At 45.6% G+C, this 20838-nt stretch overlaps 1 protein-coding gene across 3 annotated transcripts in view; it reads right to left on the bottom strand.

Moving 5' to 3' along the window:
- The window catches only part of Spred2 (sprouty related EVH1 domain containing 2), a 112313-nt gene that overhangs the window by 7508 nt on the left and 83967 nt on the right, over window positions 1-20838 (bottom strand). For all 3 annotated transcript variants that reach the window (XM_029554589.1, XM_008852587.3, XM_008852673.3), the window contains 2 exons: window positions 17749-17917; window positions 15456-15520 (listed from right to left, as the gene is read on the bottom strand). In XM_029554589.1, coding sequence (XP_029410449.1) covers window positions 15456-15520; window positions 17749-17917 — 234 coding nt within the window. The remainder of the gene's footprint in view (window positions 1-15455; window positions 15521-17748; window positions 17918-20838) is intronic.

Below are 20838 nucleotides of genomic sequence, written 5' to 3' on the forward strand. Positions count from 1 at the left end.
AACTTGGAATCCTGGCAAGGGCTCAGGGAAGTAGTCTGTTTTAGGGTGAAGTGAAACAGAACCAAGAAAAGAAACCCTCCCATACCACCTGAGCTCCTGGACCTAGCCAGGCCCAGCTCGTACTCCTCTCTAGGATGTCCTGACTGTCTAAGCCCGTTCCGTTATTACAAACAGGAGCTGACTGCTAGAAAGGGCCCTCCCCAGTCTTTCTTTGTATCCTTTCTTCCCAATACATCAGTAGGCCATTATGGAAAATGAATCTGGGAGAGTGAAAGAAGGCAATGCTTTCTCCAAATTCCTCCAAAACCACCAATTCCTCTGGCTGTAGCTGAGAATCTTCTGGTAGAAGATGAAGGAACTTTAGCTTGCATCTTCAAGGTCTTCCGTATCCACACCCTGGGGGCTTGAGGGGCCTTCTACTTCCATGGCCGCCCTTCCTTTGGGTTTTCTTCTTCTTTTTCTACTTATTATTCCTTTTCTATTAATTCTTTGAGAATTTCACACGATGTGTTTTGATCACATTCACCCACCATCCCCCAGGTCCTTCCAGATCTGCCTTCTTCCCCACTCTCCCGACTGTCCTGAAAACCATCAGGACGTAAACCCGAGGACAGTTCAGCTAAGGAAACTATTGTTTTCTCCTAAGTCTACTGTTTGGGGTTTGTTGCTGTTCTTTTGTTTTGAGTTTTTGGAATATGATTGATAGAAGTACAAAATTTAAAATTATTGAATTAGTAAAATTCCCCTCCTTGGTTTCTAGATCCTGTTTCTCACTTAGGAAGGCACATCTGAAGTTAGAATAATGAAAATTTACCTAATATTTCACTCTAATTCTTTATGATTTGGTTTTTAATGCCTAGATATTTAGCTCACAGGGCATTTATTGTGGGGTTGATTCTAACTAGATCAGCCAGGTAAGCTTTTTCCTAGGCAGAAATCAACTGTATCCATTTCATTTCCTTTATTACTGGTGGTCATTATTTATTATCTAAAGAACTTTACATTGAGAGGATGCAGGAAGAAAGGGACTGATATAAAGTCACCTCAGGGGTGCCTTTTCTTTTTGGGCAAGATGGATCTGTTGCAGGAGTTTTCCTTGCTTCTTTCTGGACAGAGTAATGTTGGCATGGGCAGTGGAGGCTGGCTTCTGGAGGTGGTGCCTTGTAATCCCCCATGTCTATAATGGCCTCGGCCACCTGGAGCTTCAGTTGCCAATCCCTGTTCACTACCCTCTGTTACTTGAACACCTTCTTCTTCCGCTCCAGCTGGGAACGACTGATCTTTCCTCCCGGAGCATCCACAGCCGCACTTGGACCCCATTCTTTTTCGTAACTTGTGCCAGCTTTTTTGTAACTTGGGCAGCTTGTCTGTGGTGAGGTTCCACTCACATCACACTCCTGCCCCTTCCTCTGTCCTCACCTTCCTCTTCCAGTGGAGTAGAACTGGGCAGTCTGCCACTTCCCTCCTCTGCCACTTAGGAGCCACCTGATTGGCCAAACACATGTGCTGGCAGCCATTCTTGTCCCAGTGTGGTCCACCTGGAGTGGGGGTGGGGGGGCTCGCTAGTGCCTGTGCCTGGGTAGGCAGGTCTGTTTCATCTTGGAGTCTATTCCTAAGATAATGCACTTCCCGTAGATGTAAACCAGGGCTGGGCCTCCCCTGCAACAGGGTCTCCCACATGCTCCCCTCACCCCCTTCCTCAACTGGTTTAGAACAGAGATAACAAAGAGCTGCTGTTTACTTCTCCAGGCCCAGAACTGAAAGAGACCAAACCCATACACAAGGCTCTTCATGGAGTCCACCCTCTGGCCATTCTCTAAGTCTCATACACCCTCTCCCTTGGTCTTTGAAGATCACCCTCCTACACCAGGGCACTGCAAGGCAGATTAACACCCAGCAAACAACTCTTGCTTTCAGTTTGGTTGGAACCCAGGCTTTGTGCATGCTAAGCGTTACTCTACCTCCAGCCCTGAACAATTCTTACTGGTATTGTATCAGATGATTGCTTAGGACCTGCCAGACCCCAAGCTACATGTGAGCATGATCCATTCCCACAGCCCTGCAGATCAAATATCACCCCTCATCATGCACTGCACGTAGAGTCTGAGAGATTGGCTCCAGCCCACACTGGTAAGAAGCTACCGAGAGCTGGGTTTGAATCACCCCCTCAGCACAAAGCATGCTTTGTTGCCCACTTCCAGCCTTGACGTTGTGAGGTGTTTTGTGGAGATTAACACACTTCACCTCCTCCACGTATGGTGTACTCTGCTTCCTACCAACCCAAATAAGGTGATGACTTCTCTCAGTATGAAGGTTTCTAAAGGTTCAATAAGTACCTTTTAAATGAGCACGGGCCCTTCAGTGTCATTCAACTCTCTAAAGTTCAACTTTTATCCAACATCTACATTATAGTCATGTATGAGGTTCGATGTCACCATCACATTAAACACTGTAATATGCTCCCAAGCTTTCGTTCTCAGACACCAAGTGAACGGAGCACGGCTGTCTCTGCACTGTCAGCCGTTCATTTTCTCTGACCCAGGCGTGGGCTAACAATGTGTGGAACATCATTCTGAGAAGGAAGGCACACCACTTTCCCCAGCTTTCCCCAGTAGCCAGGCAGAAAAGCCCACCTACTGGAACACTCATCTCATCCCCGCAGCCCCTCCCTCCCACTGCAATCATTGAGGTAGGAGAGCCTAGCCTACTGTGGATGGCACCACTCCCTGGGCAGGTGGTCCTGGGATCTATAAGAAAGCTAGCTAATGCCAAGCATGGTGGTGCACTCCTTTAATCCAAGCACTCAGAAGGTCAAGGCACACAGATCTCTAAGAGTTCCAGGCCAGCCAAAACTACATAGTAAGACCTTCCCTGTCTGGGGGGAAAAAAAAGAAAAAAAAAAAAAGCCCAGCTAGGCATGAGCCATTGTTTCTATTTCAAGCTGCTGCTTGAGTTCCTGCCCTGATTTCCCCAATGATGGAGATTCCAATGACCTGAAGTATAAGCCAAATAAATCCTTTGTTCCCACAAACAAACTGCTTTTGATCAGAATGTTTTATCACATCAACAGAAGCAAACTAGAACGGAAACTGGCACCAGGTAAGTGGGGTGCTACTGTGATGGACCCAAACATGGGACTTTTAATGCCTCTGGACTATTTTGTTAGAAGACTGTGGAGGATTTTGGAACTTTGAGCTGGGAAAGTTGTTGAGTGCTCAGAGCTTAATGGGCCATTCTTGTGGGATTCATGCTGCGAGAAACACCCACAAAAGGTTTTGGAGGGAAGCGAAGATTCTATTGAGACCTGGGATAGGGGTCATCTGTGCCTCCTGATCAGCTGGGACTGACGAATCAGGGGGTTTATTAACCAGAGACCACTGAAGTGGTGCTGTACTTCAGTAGGACAACAAGATTGGTCAATCTGGGGTTGAAAACTTCCATGCTTCGTTAGGACAACAGGAAAGTAGGTCTTCAGGGTCAGCACACAGAGCTGGTCCAAGGGGAGCAGGCTGCATCTCTGGAGCTTGCAGAATTTGGCAAATAGTATGAACGGTAGAGTGCTTGCCTAGCATGTGCAAGATGCACAAGGCCTGGGTTTAATATTTAGCATGCACATAAACCAGGCTTGGTGGTACATGTCTATAATCCCTACACTTAGAAGGTAGAAGGAGGAGGATCAGAAATTCAAGGTCACCTTAGCTATGGACCCTGTCTGTGATGAGAAAACAAAAACACCCCCAAACCAAATGGGTGACTAGGCAACCTGTTTCTGGTGGCTCAAACCTTCATTGCCCTTGGCTAACATTCCTTTTGGAAGGGTCTCCAGACTTTATCTGTCTTGCCCTGGACCTACATGCTCCTTGCCCTGGAACTCTGCCTCCCTGGGAGAAGAAAAAAGGTCTCTTTTTGCCTCCTCTCCCTCCTTTGGGGATAACGGACAGACAAGTGTACACGTAATGCCTTTCTTTCTTGGGTTCTTTCCAAAACAAAACAAGGGACAGGGAAGATGGATCAGACAGTAAAGTACTTACTATAGCACTTGTATACAAGCAAGAGGTCCTGAGTTTGATCCTTTGCAACCATATAAAAATCCAGGTGTAGGAGAGAGGCAGATCCCTGTTTCCCATAGCTTTTCAGAAATTAACAAATGAACAAGAACAACAACAAAAAACAAAAACAACAACAACAAAAAAGAGATCTGAGGCAGACAGATCTCTGATACAAGGTCTCACTACACAGCTCAGGCTGGCCTGGAATTCAACAGAGATTCATCCATCTGCCTCTGCCTCCTGGGTGGAGGGACTACAAGCATGTACCACTAGTCAACTCTTTACTGTTAAGATATTCTGACAATAGATTAAAGCTGGCTGTGGTAGCAGAGACCATTAATTCCAAGGAGGTGTTGATAGGAGAATCAGGAGTTAAAGGCCAGCTTTGGCCACAAAATGAGTTTGAAGCCAGCCTGGGCTGTCTCAACAAAACAACAAAACAAAACAAAAACAAACAAAACAAAACAACCCCCCCCACACACAAACAAAGATCAAAATCAAAGGTATAAAAGACACAGGGCCAAGGCTACTCAGTACAATGACCTGGATGTTTTCTGAAGGTCAGTGCTGCTGGGTTTGGATAGGAACTGGTCTGAATGGAGAAAGGAGGCTAGAGGTTCAGTTCAAGTTAAACCTGAGGCTGGTACCTCCTATTGTGTGACTGTGTTTTGAACAGTATGAAGCCTGGCTATTCTTCCAAGTTTACCAGGAGGCTCGTAAAGAAGCCACATGTGCTCAGGTGTCCCTGACTTGAGGCAATTCATCATCACAGGGCTGACCCTGGCCCAAGGAGGCAGAGAAAGAACCCAGAGACCAGACCAGCTGAGGGGATGGTTTGCTTAAATGATCAAGCCTGGCATGGAATCATGGAAGCTGATCATGGGCTTTTAGGGGCCCTCAGATGAGCTGTTATTAGGCAGTTCAGAGCGACTCTAGTGTTTCCAGAATATGTACCCCTTCAAGGCTCCTGATTTTTCCTTCTAAAATTTTGTTTTTTCCAAATGGGTACAGGGTAGCTAACAGCTGGCAGACAGTGTTGTTCCTGGGACCGTCTTCATAGGCACACCCGGAACCAAGGGGGCCTCCGGTTTATAGCAGGATGTTCCTGTGGAACAGACATGAGAAGGCCACACCTGACAATTTCTTTGTCCTTGGAGAAGGGGGGAAAAGGGATACCTCCAGCCCCCAGCAAGCCCAGCCAGTTCACATCCCCGTGTCCTGCGAGCACTGAGCTGACTGAAGAAATCCTGAAATGCAAGGAGCCACGGCCCCTAGGTAGCCATTTCATCTTTTACTTTATTTTTTTGTGCTGCTGGGGATTGAACCCAGGACCTTATGCATGCCAGGCAAGTGCTCTACTATTGAGCTACATCCCCAGCCCCCTCTTTTTTGCTGTGTGTGGGGGGGCGGGGCTGGGCCTCATTATGTAGCTCAGGCTTGTTGGAATGTACAAACTTCCTGATTTTTTCCATTTTAGAAGGTCAAAAGGCCTGCATGTTTTGAATAAAGTTTAAGAAATTGCTTAAGGAGCTAGGTACATCACACAGGAACACAGCACTGTTCAGAGCAGCACAGTGTGAGGAAGGAAGTGGAAAACCTGATTCCTGGACAGGGTAGCTTAGCTTCCTTGGCCTCAGTTTCCTTCTGCATAAATAGAGGGGTTGTGCTGAACGGTCTCTAAGGTCCATGTGAGCTTTTACAGTGCTCTGTGTGATTCTGTTCCCTTCCGGAACACTACAGTTTCGGGGAGTAAGAGCCACCAGGAGTCATGTTTAAGCACAACTCCTGCCCTCTCTGCAGTGCTGCTTAAAGGTGGCAGACTCCAGGTTATAGCCACATTTGCATTATTTTTTGCTGCAATCCACCATCAAAATAGCGCTCAATAGCTGATACAACCAAAGCAACCTGGGTCCTATAGTGAGGGACTCTCACATAAAAAGACCCCTCACCCGCCTTACCTCAGACTAGCTCAGGTGGTTATGTGGAAGCTTTTCTCCCACCAGCTGGCAGATCCCTGGCCAATCCTTTCCCAACAGGGTCTTGGGAACACATAGCTCCAGCTCACCTGTCCTAAGGGCTACTTTGGCTCCAAGTGTCCCCTTTCACAGAGACAAGCAGAGCAGAAAATGAGCCAGACCCACCCATACTCTCAATGAGCCTACCAGCAGACAGCACAGGTCTGGGAGGCAGCCGCTGGGGGAGGAGAGGTGACAAGCACCTTTACCTGCTGAGCCATCTGGCCAGCCTTGCTTCTGTCTGTATTTACATATATAGAATCTCATCTTTTTAAGGTGAAGGTAGGAAGATACTGTTCTGTCCTTTTTTAAAATGTGTGAGTGTATTGCCTGCATGTAAGTGCACCTATGTGTGCAATACCTGTGGAGGCCAGAAGAGGGCATCAGATCTCATGGAACTGGAGTTACTGACAGTTGTTAGCTGCCATGTGGGTACTGGGAACTGAAAATGGATCCTCTGCAAGAGCAGCCAGTGGTCTTAACTGCTGAGCCATCTCTCCAGCCCCATTATTTCCATTTTACTTATTCATAGAGAATATATAATTCAAGGTTACTTGAAACTTGGACCGCTGGTCCTTCCAGTTGACCCAAACTGTGAGGTTTTATAAAAGTCCTTTCTTTTCATACCAGTCTGTCACATAACCACAGAATTTAGAAATATAAAAAAAGGTGTGTGTTGGGGATGGAACCCGGAGTTTCAGGTATGCTAGATAAGCACTTTATCAAATGAGCTACATGATCAGCCCGCTTCCTTCCTTTCTTCCTCTTTTTCTTTCTGGAGTGGGAGTAATGGCTGAAGTTTAAGTGCAGGGCCTTGTGCTTGCTAGGCAAATTCTCTTATCACTGAGTTAGACTCTTAGACCCCATTTTTGTTTTCTTACCAAACCATCACTGATAGTTTTACCTGTTAAAATCTGTAGAATTTACATTTCCAAAGTGTTTTCTTCTACTTACTGTTGTCTCCCCAACTCTTGCCCCCAATCCTTTAATTTCAAAAGGATTGACAAGAGAAACTACGATCAACTGATAAGATGTGGGGCTTTCAAACAGGCAAGCAGGAGGGGGGAGTGGGAGGAGGAGACTGTTCCACCTTCCCTAAGAGGGCTTGAAGCCAGTGTAATGCTCTCCACCAGGAACTAGACACATGGAACACCCAGATTTTCTGAAACTTATTGCCTTCTCCTTAGCGTTTCTGAAAGGCAGTGAGCAAACTTGGGGTGTGCATTCCAGGTGTGTGCAGTTGGAGCCCAGCACAGGATGGCTTCATCTCTCTGAGCCTTGGTGACTGTCTGTATATATGGAGGTGTCAGTATATATCCCACAGAGCAGCTGTGAGGAACAAAAGCTGCATGTGGGACAGTGCTGTGCCAAGTGCCAGGAGCAGAGCTGGCAGCACAGGCCCTTTCCTTCCTCTCCTTGGGCGAGCAAATAAGCTCCTCATGGAAAATACACTCCCCAGAAAAGGTCTGGGCCTACAGAGTCAGTGACCATAGTGAACCAACATTAGGACCAAGCTGAAAATCCAGGCCTCTCACCAGACTGTATGCACACTCAGGATCTGTCCACATCACCTATTTCAAAAGGGCTGGGGACACAGCTAAGTGGGCACTTGTTTAGACAAGCATGAAGTCTTGGGTTTGAGGAGTGGTACTGGGCATGGTGACACAGGCTTGTAATTCTAGCACTTCAGAGGGAGAGGGAACTCAAGGTCATCCTTAGCTACACAGTTTAGGGCAAGCCTGGAATACATTAGACCCTGTTTCAAAAAAATAAGGGCCAGAGAGATAGCTCACTGGTTAACAGCTCTGGCTGCTCTTGCAAAAGACCCAACACACATGGTGGCTAACAACCATCCATAATGCCAGTTCCAGGGGATCTGATGTCCTCTTCTGACCTCCATAGGCACTGCACGACATGGATTCAATTAGGTACATGTAGGCAAAACATTCTACATTAAAAAAAAAAAATCAGTAAGAATAGGAAACTCATTTTAGAAAAGCAGCAGATGAGGTGACGTGAGGAGACCTGCTCTGCCTCTTCACATGGTGCACTGGTGATTGTACAACTCAACCAGTTTACCATTTCCACTGAATCAAGAGTGAAAGTAAGCACAATCTGCAAATACTCAAATGCCCAACCAGGACAAAACAAGGTGGTTTTCGGTTTTTAATTCTTTGGTTTTAACCAGGCTCTTTAGAGAACACCTGGGATGGATGGGACGGGTTCAAGATGTCATGAGGGGCAAATGCAATGAATAGCCAGAAAATCATAAAATGCTTGCCAAAAAACAGGATGTCCCATGTTCAAGCACAGGGCATGATGAAGGACTGGGTTTTACAGTCTGGGGAAAACCTGGTCAGAAGTTGCTGCTGCAAAAGATAGCATTTTTCCTATGGAGGGAGAAAACCAAGGGACAGTGAAACCACACACACACACACACACACACACACACCTACCTCACAGGGCTCTGGAGAACACACACAATGAGCTTGAAGGACTTCTTAGTTCTACGAAGGACACTACGCAGGTGGTCCACTCTAAATGCACAGGAGAGCCATGGATCTGCCAGCATCTGTGTCTCTCTGCTGCCTGTTGCCTTTGCCTCTGCACCTGAGTTCTATCTCTCTGCTGCTATCATGCCATCCTTCACTGACATTAACCTAGTCTCTTCAGTCTTCTAGAGTGGACTGGAGACCAGTGGCTCTCCAGGAATCATCTAGGCTTCCAGCATCAGACTGGGACTGCTGCGAGGTATCCAGCTTCATGGACTAAACAGCTACCAAGTTCTCAGTGTCTGTAGCATTCGGACTACCCAGCCCATACTGTGTAAGCCAACCTAATAAATCCCCTTGCATAATATAAAATTCCATTGGTTCTGTTCCTCTAGAGAACCTTGTAGTACAGTACAGTAGGCTTTGAGTAACTGTTCTGAGGACTTTCAAAGTACAATATCCACTATGGCAGGTCCTAGTCCACCATAGTGTGGGCTGCTTGGAATACCACCATGTGCTTATCTCCTCCCGATCCTTTTCAACTCAAGTCCAAGAGAATATTCAAATACCACCCTTACATTTGGTGGTTGTTTTTAAAAATGGGATAGCTGCTGCTTGTGGGACACCTATAACTCCAACATTTGGCTGGAGACAAGAAGATCAGGAGTTCAGGGCTAGACTCAGTTACATAGTTTAAAGCCAGCCTGGTCTACCTGTGACCATGTCTCAAAAAAACAATCAAACAAACAAAAAAATAGAATAGCCTAATTATGACATGTATAATTATTCAAGAAGAGAACAGCAGTAGAGAACTAGAAAAGCCACTGGATTGGAGCTGGTTGCTTCTCCCTCATGAACCAGCTGCCATACCTGAGGCAAGCTGCCCATCCAAGCCTTGGCTCCTGCCACTGTCTATAAAATCAGGCACATCTTACTTCATCTGCCAGAGGCAAGGAGCCTGGAGCGGATGAACTCACCATCCCCTGCAATTCCAAGACCTACCTAAGCCCAAGGCTTACCCACAATTCCTGTTTCCTATGCTTATCACTTTCACCATTATTTATGTGGTGGCTATACAGCCAATTCTTTATACTCATGGGTTCTGCATTTATGGATTTGACCAACTGCATATTTTTAAAAAATAGGCAGAAAAAGAAATCATACCTACATTAAATATGTACTGATATCTTTTTCTGGTTGTAATTCCCTAATTAATAGTCTAACAAATATTTATTAAGCATTTACATTGTTTTAGGTATTTTAAGTAATCTAGAGATGAGTTAAAGTATACACACTCATGATGCATTCAGGCTGTAGGTACCAATACTATGCCATTTCATGTAAGGGATGTGAGCACTGGGGGACTTCTGTATTCATGTGGGGCAGGGAAGGGACAGCAGACAACCATGACGCATCTTATCAATAGCCAGAAGAGAACAGTGACAGTGCTGAGACCCACAGTCAGAGTACACAACCCCGTCAAGTCCCACCAGTGTCTTCAAACCCAGAGATGGGAACTAAGAGAGGGGCATCTGGGGGCTAGAACTCGGGTGACCCCGTTCCTGTCTCTCTTGGCCTCCCTTCTAGAAAACCCCTTCTTAGTCCTCCTTCTTTTTTAAAAACCAAGCTATCTACCACAGTGTAGCGTTACTAACTCCTCCTCACCCTATTTTCAATCCTTGTGGCTCTTTTGTCTAGTATCATAAATTAATTTTTAATGTGTATGTATATGTGCGCCTGTGTAACTTCACACGCACCATGTGCTTCCAGGTGCCCACAGAGGCCAGAAGGCATAGATCCCCTGGAACTGGAGTTACAGGGGGTTGTGAGCTACCTCATGTGGGTGCTGGGAACCAAACCCAGGTCTTTTGCAAGAGCAGTAACAGTTCTTAACTGCTGAACCACCTCTTCAGCCCCCTCTTCCAATGCTGCAAAGTGTCACAGCTCTCTACTATTTCCTAGGAGCTTTGTGGACTTAGGTATTACTTAAGGACTTATGATTATGGAAGACTAAGATTTGGCTATACACCCCCAAGTTCTTCCTATAAAGTAAATATTTCCCTAATTCCCAGCTTTAGAGCCGGGTGCAGTCATCTGCACAAGGACAGCTGAAGCGGCAACAACATTTAACTGCTGATCTGGACTAGCCTGTTCCAGAAGGATGTGTCCGCTGCAGCTGTACCCTCCCAAGAGCATTTAAAACTTATCCTTGTCCATCGATGACAAGGATAACATTTTAAAATGAGCTTAAAATTCTGCAACACTAAATAAACCACTTTTGTTTTTGGAGACAGGGTCTCTCTGTAGCTCCAGCTGGTCTGGAACTCGCTCTATGTAGACCAGGCTGGCTCAGAACTCACAGGGATCTACTTACCACTGCCTCCTGAGTGCTGGGATTAAAGGCATGTACTAAATGCCTGGCAAACCAGTAGGTTTTAATGGGCCAAAACTTCCAACAGAAACTTAGTTTTGGGTTTTGTTTTTTGAGACAGGGTCTTACTATGTAGCCCAGGCTGGCTTTGAACTCACAAAGATCTGCTTGCCTCTGCCTCCCAAATGCTTGGATTAAAGGCATAAGCCACCATGCCCAGCCCAAATTTGGAAGGTTTTTATAATATGGTCATCAAGCCCTGGAGTGCCTCCAGTTTTCTCTCTCTCCTCTTTTCTATCTCTCTCCTCACCACATCCACCCACACCTCTTCTTTGTTGACTTCAAATGCCTTGCCTCTCAGTCCTGAGCTGCAGGGATCCTAGAAGAAGTCATCCTCAGCTGGGGAGCTGATAGGTTATGTGTTCACGGAATTAAGTATGGGTAGCCCAAGCTTACATGGGCCTCTCCAAGACTGGCCAGTTAACAGAACGAATCATTCAGCAGAGCCAGCTTGCAACTGTCCCTTTCAAGTCTCCCAGCTCCAAAGCAAAGCCAACAGCTGGAGACACCCACAGGAGCAATGCCCTAAAGTCCTCTATCATCAAATGCTAGTCTCTTTGATGTGTTGTTCACTGGAGATAGAATCTAGAACTTCACGAATGCTAGCAAGCACTCTTATTGGCAATCTATAGCCCCAGCCCTTTGTTTTTTTATACTCTCTATGGCTCAGCAGGTAAAGGCACTTGCTGCCAAGTCTAACAACCTGAGTTTGATTCCTAGAACCCATGTAGTGAAAGGAGAGAACCAATTTTTGTAAGTTGTCCTCTGACCTCCCACCACATGTATGCTGTGGGGTACCCATGAATGCACGCATGTGAAATACAACCTAAGAATTAAAAAAAACCAAAAAACAAAAAAAAAACCTAGGAAATTTAATAGAGTAAGGACCCAAACTCAACAGAGTAGCTGATAGTCAGGAATTTCTGTTGGGGCACTGAAAGACATGGACAAGCACCAGCTGGGGTAGTGAAATGGAAGAATGGAAGGACAGGCTTAGGAGGCCTAGGGTGGGGGTAGGGGGCAGGGGGGGTGCAATGCTGGCAAACGACAGCAAAGTGCACAGGCAGGGCATTTTCCCAAAGGAAGACAGTTTGGTTTCCCATCCTGAGAAGTGAGTAGGTCAAGCTGGTCCCAACCAAGAACTGGGGAGAGGTGGAGGCAGCTATACTTTGTGAGCCCACAAGTCCATACTAGATTTCACAAGAACTGTTTTATTTCTCTTGAGGGCAGTGTCCTCAATGACTTAAACACCCCCCACCAGTACTATTTCTGAAGTGTCCCACCATCTCTCAACACTGCCACACTGGTGACTAAGCTGCAACAGGCGAACACTTGAGGCAACACCCCAAGCAGTGTTCCCCGGGGCACACATTTGGGAATGTGTATATTCTTAAGCACTCACACAGTGTCCACAGCACCCCATGTCTTTCTTCTTAGTCCCAAGCAACCCTGTGAACTGGGGAACCCTCTAGCTGCAGTGGCAGGGACAAAACATGCCATCTCCCAAAACAATCACAATTCTCACCCATGAGATGTTGTAGGAGAGTCTTAGCAGTGTTTGTATGCTTTTTGATTTTGAATTCCAAATTCTAAACACTTGTCTTTCAGAAAAGTTATGGAACCACCACTTGGAAAGCGGTGGGTTACGCAGCCGAAGCTAAAGCAGGGGCTAGGATGAATGGGAACCTGGCATGTCAGGCTGCCGTTGTCCTCCCATTTTCCTATGGTCAGTGGGAAAATTGGGGCCTAAAGATGGGCTTTTCCTGGGGAAGGGCGGTACCATTACAAATAGGCCCTTGTTTGTAAACAGGCAACTGTCCATCCATACCAGGGTGCTGGGGGTGTAGTCTGTTAAGGGACATCTCCAGTGAGTGTCCAAGCCTCTGGGCACAGCAGAGCTGTTCTAAATTCCTTATAGGTACCCAGCCTTTCCCTAAAGCAGCATGTGGATCCCCCATGGATTAAAGGACAAAGCCAAGGGGATTCTGGCTTCTATCACTCCTTCCTTTCTTGCCCTCCCCGAGTCTATAAATCACTTCTGGCAGGTATCTGGGAAGCAGCTGCAAACAATGATTTTGCTCCAGAGCACAGGAAACCACCTTTAACCCGCCTGCTGTTGTGTGTCTCCCTAAACGTGACAAAAGAACAGATGTAAGCAACATGCCAACTGCTGAGAGGGTCCACTAAGAGGACCAGAGGAAGCCTGCTCAGAGCCACACACAAGTCCAGTGCTCCAGGGAAGGACAAGCTAGTTCATTTTCTGCCAGCCTCACACATGGTCAGGACTGTGATGCTCCGCAGCTCACAGGCCTGCTTCACCCAGGGATCCCTTTCCAGAACTGTGCAAATACCTCTGAGGTCCTGTCCAATCTCCTCTCCTAGTGAGGTGTCCTCTGAGCCCCTGCCTCCTTCATCTGCAGATCAGATCACTCTCTGCAGTCTGCCCTCTGCCCATTGTTAGGCTTCTCGTGCATCAAGTTCATTTCTACAAGCCACCCTGTTAGCTTCTTAGGGCTGGAGCCTTGGCTTACACACTGTGCAGTTCTAAAGCAGTATTTCTCACACCACTGGCCGAAAATCATAAACACACTGAGAAACAAATTTAATCAGTTATATCCAGTATTTTAAAACGTGAAATAAAAACAGCTTACAAAAATCAGTCTTGGGATAACTGGGTAATTATGAAGGTGTTAGATGACATTATGAAATTTCTATTATTTTTCCTAATTTCCTATTAAATTTCTTAGTTATGGTGCTATAGTTGTATACGGGAATGTTGTATTTTCTTTTAAAAAAACTTTCATTCAACTTTGTCTTATCTTTTTTATATTTTACTTTAAGTTCATGAGGAAAACTGAATGAAAGGTACTGAAATTCCCCACACAGTTTTCCCCGCTATGCAGGCAGCCGCCCTACCAGAGTGTGTATTTGTTAAAGAATTAATGAACCCACATCGACACCTTACCACCTGAATCTCATTGGTTTCCTTATGGTTCAGGGTAGGTGTTGTGCATTCTATGGATTTGGGGAAATGGACAATGACATGTGTCATTGCTAGAGCACCACAGAGCAGTTTCACTACCCTAAAATACTTCTGTGAATGCTGGTGGTTTTTTATTTTATTTTTTAATGGAGCTGCACAATAAAGAATTGGGGGAATTTACATTCAACTGGATCAGTAAAAAAATTTCTATGTGTGTACACAGATTCTTATATGTGCATGTGTAATTATGCACATTGACCTTGGTAGTTAATAATGACTGTTGGGCGAGTCAGATGATTCAGGAGGTAAAGGTGCTTGCTTACTAAGCCTGGATACCTGAGTTTGATCCTTCGAACCCACGGCAAGGTAGGCGAGAACCCACTCCATGTAGTTGTCCTCTGACCTCCAGATATGTGCCCACGTACATACATCATTCACAGATACAAAGACACGATTAAAAAAAAAATATATATATACTGTCAACCTGATAGGGTCTAAAATCAGCTAAGAGACAAGCCTTTAGTTATACTTGTGAGGAATTACTTAGATTAGGTCAATTGAGGTGGGTAGCCCATCCCCTGAGCTGGGGTGGCAAAATCTAGCTGAGTAACGGCATTCAGCGCGCCTGGCTTCTTGACTGCAGATTCAACATGGGCCTCAAGCTCCTGCTGCTGTCATACAAATGCTGAATCTAGGTGTAGGGTGTTCAGACAGTCACTATGTCATTCTTTAAATTTGTCATCAACAACAGCCAACAGTAACCACTGCCCAAACAGGAAATGAAATAGGAAAAACCCAGATTGCACAGCATGCAGCAGATCTGCGTTTAGGATCTATTGATATGTGTGTGTCTTGGGCTACAACGATGCCTTTCTCTTTGTGGTTCAAGGTCTGAGTTTGAAAATGCAGCTTGACACCAACTCACTCGTTAGTTAACTCCTTAGATGCATAAGATTTCCATGGAGAAGGAAGTTGAGAAATCATTTTGCCCCCAGTTACTGAAGCTATGTCAAAATACTAAGTCCTTTCCTCCTAACCCCAGTCCAACTTCCAAGTCTTTCATGTGCAAAGTGGAATTACCAGAAGAGGTCCTTCTGGCTTTCTTTTCAGTGCCAGGGAATGTGGTAGCCAAAGATTCCAAGATGGGTGTCCAGCCGTCCTGGTCTGCCTGAGACTGGAGGGCTCTTCATGAGTAGGGACTACTCTGGGCAAACCAGAGCAGCTGGCCCCAAATCTGCAAGAAGCCCTCAGGATCTGAACTTGGGACAGTTGGGTGGAGTAGGCACTTGTGGGCTGCCCCAGGGAACTGCGGCATGCACACGGGGAGGACCGGCACACAGAAAGTTGGGGCAAGACAGCGTTGTCTGTGATGGCAGACACGGCAACAGCAGGTGCCACATTGCAAAGTGTCTCCTGTGTCCTCAATGGGAACGTTCTCTGATATTCATCATGTAATGTGGGAATCAAAGGGCAAAGGGAACTTACTGTGAAAACATCATCATCACCAAGCTCAGCTTCGTTATGGATGGTGGAAGATGAGGTTGTTGAGCCTAAAAAGACAGAAATGCAATCAAGTTGTGGATAACTGAATTAAACCATTTACAAAGTATTAAGAATGGTGGAGGTGATGGGTTCTTTTTTCCCCTCCCATTGCTGAGGACTGAACCCAGGGCCTTACACATACTAGGCAGGTACTCTACCATTCAGCCACATTCCAGCCCTAAAAAGCACATTTTATGTTCTTTTTCTTTTTTTTGGAAGTACTGGGGACTAAACATGGGGTTTCATGTATGCCAGGAACACTCTGCCAATGAGCTATATCCCCAGAAATTTTAAAAACTATATATATATATATATAAAATTTTGTTCGTGTGTTTGCTTGTTTGTTTTGTCTTTTTGAGACAGGGTCTCTCTGTAGCCTCAGCTGTCCTGGAACTTACTATGTAGACCAGGCTGGCCTTGAACTCACAAAGATCCGCCTGCTTCTGCCTCCCAGAAAAATCCATCAAACCTCATCATGAATTGACCTGGTGATTCAAGTCCAATTTACTTGTTCACCCCTTTATCCAGTCTGCAAATAACTAACAGCACCCAGTAATCTGGGGGTCAATTTAATTGACCAAAAGAACATTTAATTTGTATACACAATAGATAGGCCTAAAAGAGAAATTTACTTAATTTTTTTTGCATTTCTAGCTCTTGCTTGGTATTTGTCTCTCCACAGGGCCCTGGCACCTTGAATTCCATGATTTGATAGCCGAGTGTGCTGAAGTGGAGGATTCAGAATACTAAATACTGTAGCTGAGGGCTGCAATCAAGCCCGCTGTGAGCACTGGTGGCCCTTCCAGGTTCAGTACTCATTCAATGAGCACTGCCTGCACTGAGTGAGGGCCCCAGGCAGAGGTGGCCTTTGCTTTAACAGGTTCATGTAAAGCAGTGTTGCCTCTGCACAGTGTTCCTAACAGTTAAAAATAAGCTGAGTTATTTCATGGTGTCTGTTCCAGGATCTTCCAATCACTGCTAGAAAATCAACAATAAAATGTTTTCTCTCTTCTGAGCTGGGTGAGGTGGCGCATGCCTTTAATCCCAGCACTTGGGAGGCAGAGGCAGGTGGATCTCTGTGAGATGGAGGCCAGCTTAGTCTAGATAGTGAGTTCCAGGTCAGCTGGCACTACTGAGAGGCCCTGTCTCAAAAAAAATCAATTATGTATAACATAATTCATTGTTAGTAATGGCTGGAGGCTGTTCATAAACTATAAAGTTATCATTAGTGGTGGCGTGCATGCGTGTGCGCATGTGCACTGCTCCAGGTCTGGAATGTAGCAGGCAGAGGACAACTTGCAGCAGTCAGTTCCCTTTTTGCACTGTGAGCTCTAGTGATCGAATTCAGGTTGGCAGGCATGCACTACAACAATTACCAGCTAAGCCATTTAAAAAACTGCTGAATAGTATATAAATTGTCTACTGTTTGTATGCATTTACAGTCAAGAGAAGTCATTTATTCTTGCTGTGCAGAGTTCTATCTTGTTAAGGATTCAAATCACATATATGGCTTCTGTGCCTTAAAATTTTTTTTATTTACTTATTTTTATATGTGTATGATTGTTTTGCCTGCATGTATGTAAGTGTACCTGTGAGTGCAATGCCTGTGGAGGCCAGAAGGTGTTGGAGCCCCTGAAACTGGAGTTTTAGATGATTGTTAGCCACCATGTGGGTTTTGGGGATTGAACTTGGGTCCTCTGCAAGAGCAGTCAGTTGCTCTTACCACTGAATCATTTCTCCAGTGTTCTTTTTGTGTGTCTCCCTTTAGCTCCAACTGGCCTGGAATTCTCTATGTAGACCAGGTTGGCCTAGATCTCACAGAGATCTGCCTGCCTCTGCCTCCAGAGTGCTCAGACTAAAGCACCACCATGCCTGGCCTGGTTTCTGTTCTTTTAATGCATCCTTTCAAACTGTACATTAGCTACTTACATAAAATAGTTAATAATCTCAACAGCAGCTGCGACCCTCTCAATAGTCAGCACCACATGGAAATCCAGGGCTGCTTGTTTACTCAGAGCACACTAACCAATGGGAAAGCTCACTCAGAAAGCCATCACTTTCCCCTGCACCATCTCTAACCACTTTCCTCGGGTGTTCTGAAAGTTGTTGTAGCCAATGACCTGGTCCCAAACCCTCCTGCAAACAAACCGCAAATACAGATGGCAGGCTGTTGGAATTAGAAAGAATCTGGAACGTCCCCACAGTCCCACTAAGGGTGCAGTGACAAATCCAATACCTTCTATAAGGTCTTCGATTGCTTTCCTTACTCCCCTGTCAAAGGCTCGAGCATCGGCCGGGCTTTGGAAAGTAAGTCCAAACTTCCTATTATCAACCTTCCAATGATGAAACGTCGGATTGGCTTTGGTGTAGACCAAGTCCTTTCTGACATAGCATTCCAATACCACCTGAAGGATTGAAACACACAGGCTGGTTACTTGGAGGACAGCCCTGATGGTGTCTGCTTACAGAAACCTAATTAAGAACCATCACTGATAGTGACTAACAACAAGTACTGGCCCCCACCTTCGTGTGTGCCCTCTCTACCTAAAAGTGGCTGTTGCTTCCTGGTTGACCCAGTCTTTGGTGCTCCTGTCCCTGGACTCTGGTGAGCCCCATCATCCAGGCTGTCCTCCTGCCCCATGTCTCCTCTTTCTCCTGCCTTGACTGCATTGTACTGATGGCTCTCACCTTCCCTCCCAGTCCTAACGGGTCCCCCCTACGGTCCCAAATGCAATAAGGTGAATATTAGTGAACCTCCCCCAATGTCTTCATATGGAGCAGTGCCCGCTCCTGTTTGCTCATTCTCTCCCTCAGTGTGTCACTCCCTTCACCTCCTCTGCTTTCTCTGTCCCCTGTATCGTAGTCACCACACGCATTTCGTGGGCCTTCCAACGCACACTGCCCCCATTTCAGTTGCTGGTGGCAGCACTACCATCTTTACATTTGGATTACTGGCACAATCTCCATGTTTCTAATAATCTAGCCTAAGAGATGGTTTTGATCTTTCTTTTCATCTGCAGATCGACACCCTTAGTCTTGCTACTCTAACGTGGCGAGAACAGCAATGTGAACAAGTACCTGCTCTGCAAACAGTGCATGAGAAACAGCAGGATCACGCTCATCACCAGGCACACAGCAGGTGCCAGTCCTGCATGTGCTTACTTCTTGTTATTGTCATAACTACTTAGTGCCTGATTTCAGTCTCTAGTAGATGCATATGTACTAATATGTACTAATCTTCCCGTACTCAAATGTCAAGATTACTAGGAAGTATCTTTATGTCTAACACAGATAACAGAGTTTATTTCACATTATAGAAAAGAAGCTATGTAATCAAGTGAACACACACTTTTTTTTTTTGAGATAGGGCCTTGCTATGTAACCCTGGTTGGCCCAGAATCCACTGCGTAGACTAGGCTGGCCTCAAACTCACAGAAATCCTCTGGGATTAAAGGCATGTGTCACCACATCTGGTTTAAATTTCATTTAAAAAAAATTTATTATTTTTATGTGTATGTGTGTATTGCCTGCATGTACGTAAGTGCACCTGTGTTGTGCAATGCCCATGGAGGACAGAAGAGGCTGTTGGATCCCCTGGAACTGGAGTTAGGATAGTTATTAGCTGCCATGTGGGTGCTGGGATTTGAATCCAGGTCTTCTGCAAGAACAGCCAGTGTTCGTAACCACTGAGCCATCTCTCCAGGCCCTATATTTCATTTTTTAATAATAAAAATCCCAAAATAATTATATTCATTTTGATGTTGTGGTGGGTAATCTTGGTTGTCAATTTAACACACCTGGGAAGAGGACCCTCAGCTGAGAGATCCTCTCCATTAGACTGGCCCATGGCCATGTGGGGGCATTTTATTGTTTGCTAACTGATGTAGGAGGGTCCAGCTCCTTTGTGGGTAGTGCCATCTCTAGGTACGTGTCCCTGGGCTGTATAAGGAGGGTAGCTGAGCAGACTAGTAAGCAGCGTTCCTCCACGGTCTCTGCTTCAGTTCCTGCCTTGGCCTCCCTTGATGATGATCTGCATGTACCTGTAAGCCAAATAAATCCTTTCTTCCTCAAGTTGCTTTTGGTCTGAGCTTTATCACAGCAACAGAAAGTAAACTAGAACACATGCTTTATTACAAACACCCAAGTGATTTTGCTGAATTTAAATAGCCTGCTCTTGTTCTGCAAAGCTCTGCCACTAATACAATGTGATCTTTTTTTTGGTCTTTTTGAGACAGGGTCTCTCTGTAGCCCAGCTGTCCAGCTGTCCTGGAGTCACTAGTAGACCAGGCTGGCCTTGAACTCAGAGATCCGCCCGCCTCTGCCTCCCCGAGCGCTGGGATTAAAGGCTTGTGCCACCAAGCCCGGCCACAATGTGATCTTTTAAATTTAAACCCAGTTTAGCAAGAGAAAAGGCTACGCTGGGGTAGACAAATTTCACGAATATACCAAAGCAAAAAGAAATTAAATGCTGTGTAATAAATGTTCTCTAAATTAACAAGAATAATATTCAAATTGGCATATTAAAAAGCAATGTGAAGTAATTAATTTTGTCACATTATTGAAAGAGGACAAACCCCCTCACATAATTCACATAATTCTATTTATGATTAAACTGCATTTCATGGCCATTGCCCCTTAAGAACAGCACAATGGCTAAATGTCAGCCCAGCCCCATTCCAAACTGGGGAAATCCAAATAACCAAGGCTTTAACTAACGTTGCCCATTTTAGAATTTAACAGTTTCAATTCAAAGTCTCAAATTACTTTTAAGGTGAAAAAAACTCAAGTCTTTGGTTGACACTGTCCAATTTAATTTTTTTTAAAAGCTGGGTGGTCTCATGTCGCTTAGGCCTTGAACTCTCCAGGTAGCTGAAGAGGACCACAAACTCCTGAATGCTGGAATTGCAGGTGTGTACAGCCATGCCCAGTTTATGCTGTGCTAGAAACAGAACCCATGGCTTTGTGCACGATAGGCAAGGGCTCTACCAACTGGGCCACATCCTCAGCCCTAGAGTTAAGTAATTAAAATGAACGAGAAAGGCCCCAGTGCTGCCCTCCCCACCCCCAATCACCCTCAATGCGTCTTCCTTTTCTGTTGATTCCCCGCTGTCATTATGGTGGGCACACCATGTTATGTCATCTTTAGATATACACAGACGTTTGTGTTCCAACACGGCCAAACCTATAAGCTGCCCTTTCAACTTGCCTTACATTCTCTTTAAAATCACGTCTTTGGGGGTGTGGGGAGAGGAAAGGATGGCTGTGCAGCTCAGCGGAAGAAGGTATGCTTAACATGCTCCAGGCCCTGGCTTCGGTCCCCCCCCCC

The sequence above is a fragment of the Nannospalax galili genome, unplaced genomic scaffold (assembly GCF_000622305.1).
Source record: "Nannospalax galili isolate Female #2095 unplaced genomic scaffold, S.galili_v1.0 scaffold1650, whole genome shotgun sequence".
NCBI classification, from domain to species: domain Eukaryota; kingdom Metazoa; phylum Chordata; class Mammalia; order Rodentia; family Spalacidae; genus Nannospalax; species Nannospalax galili.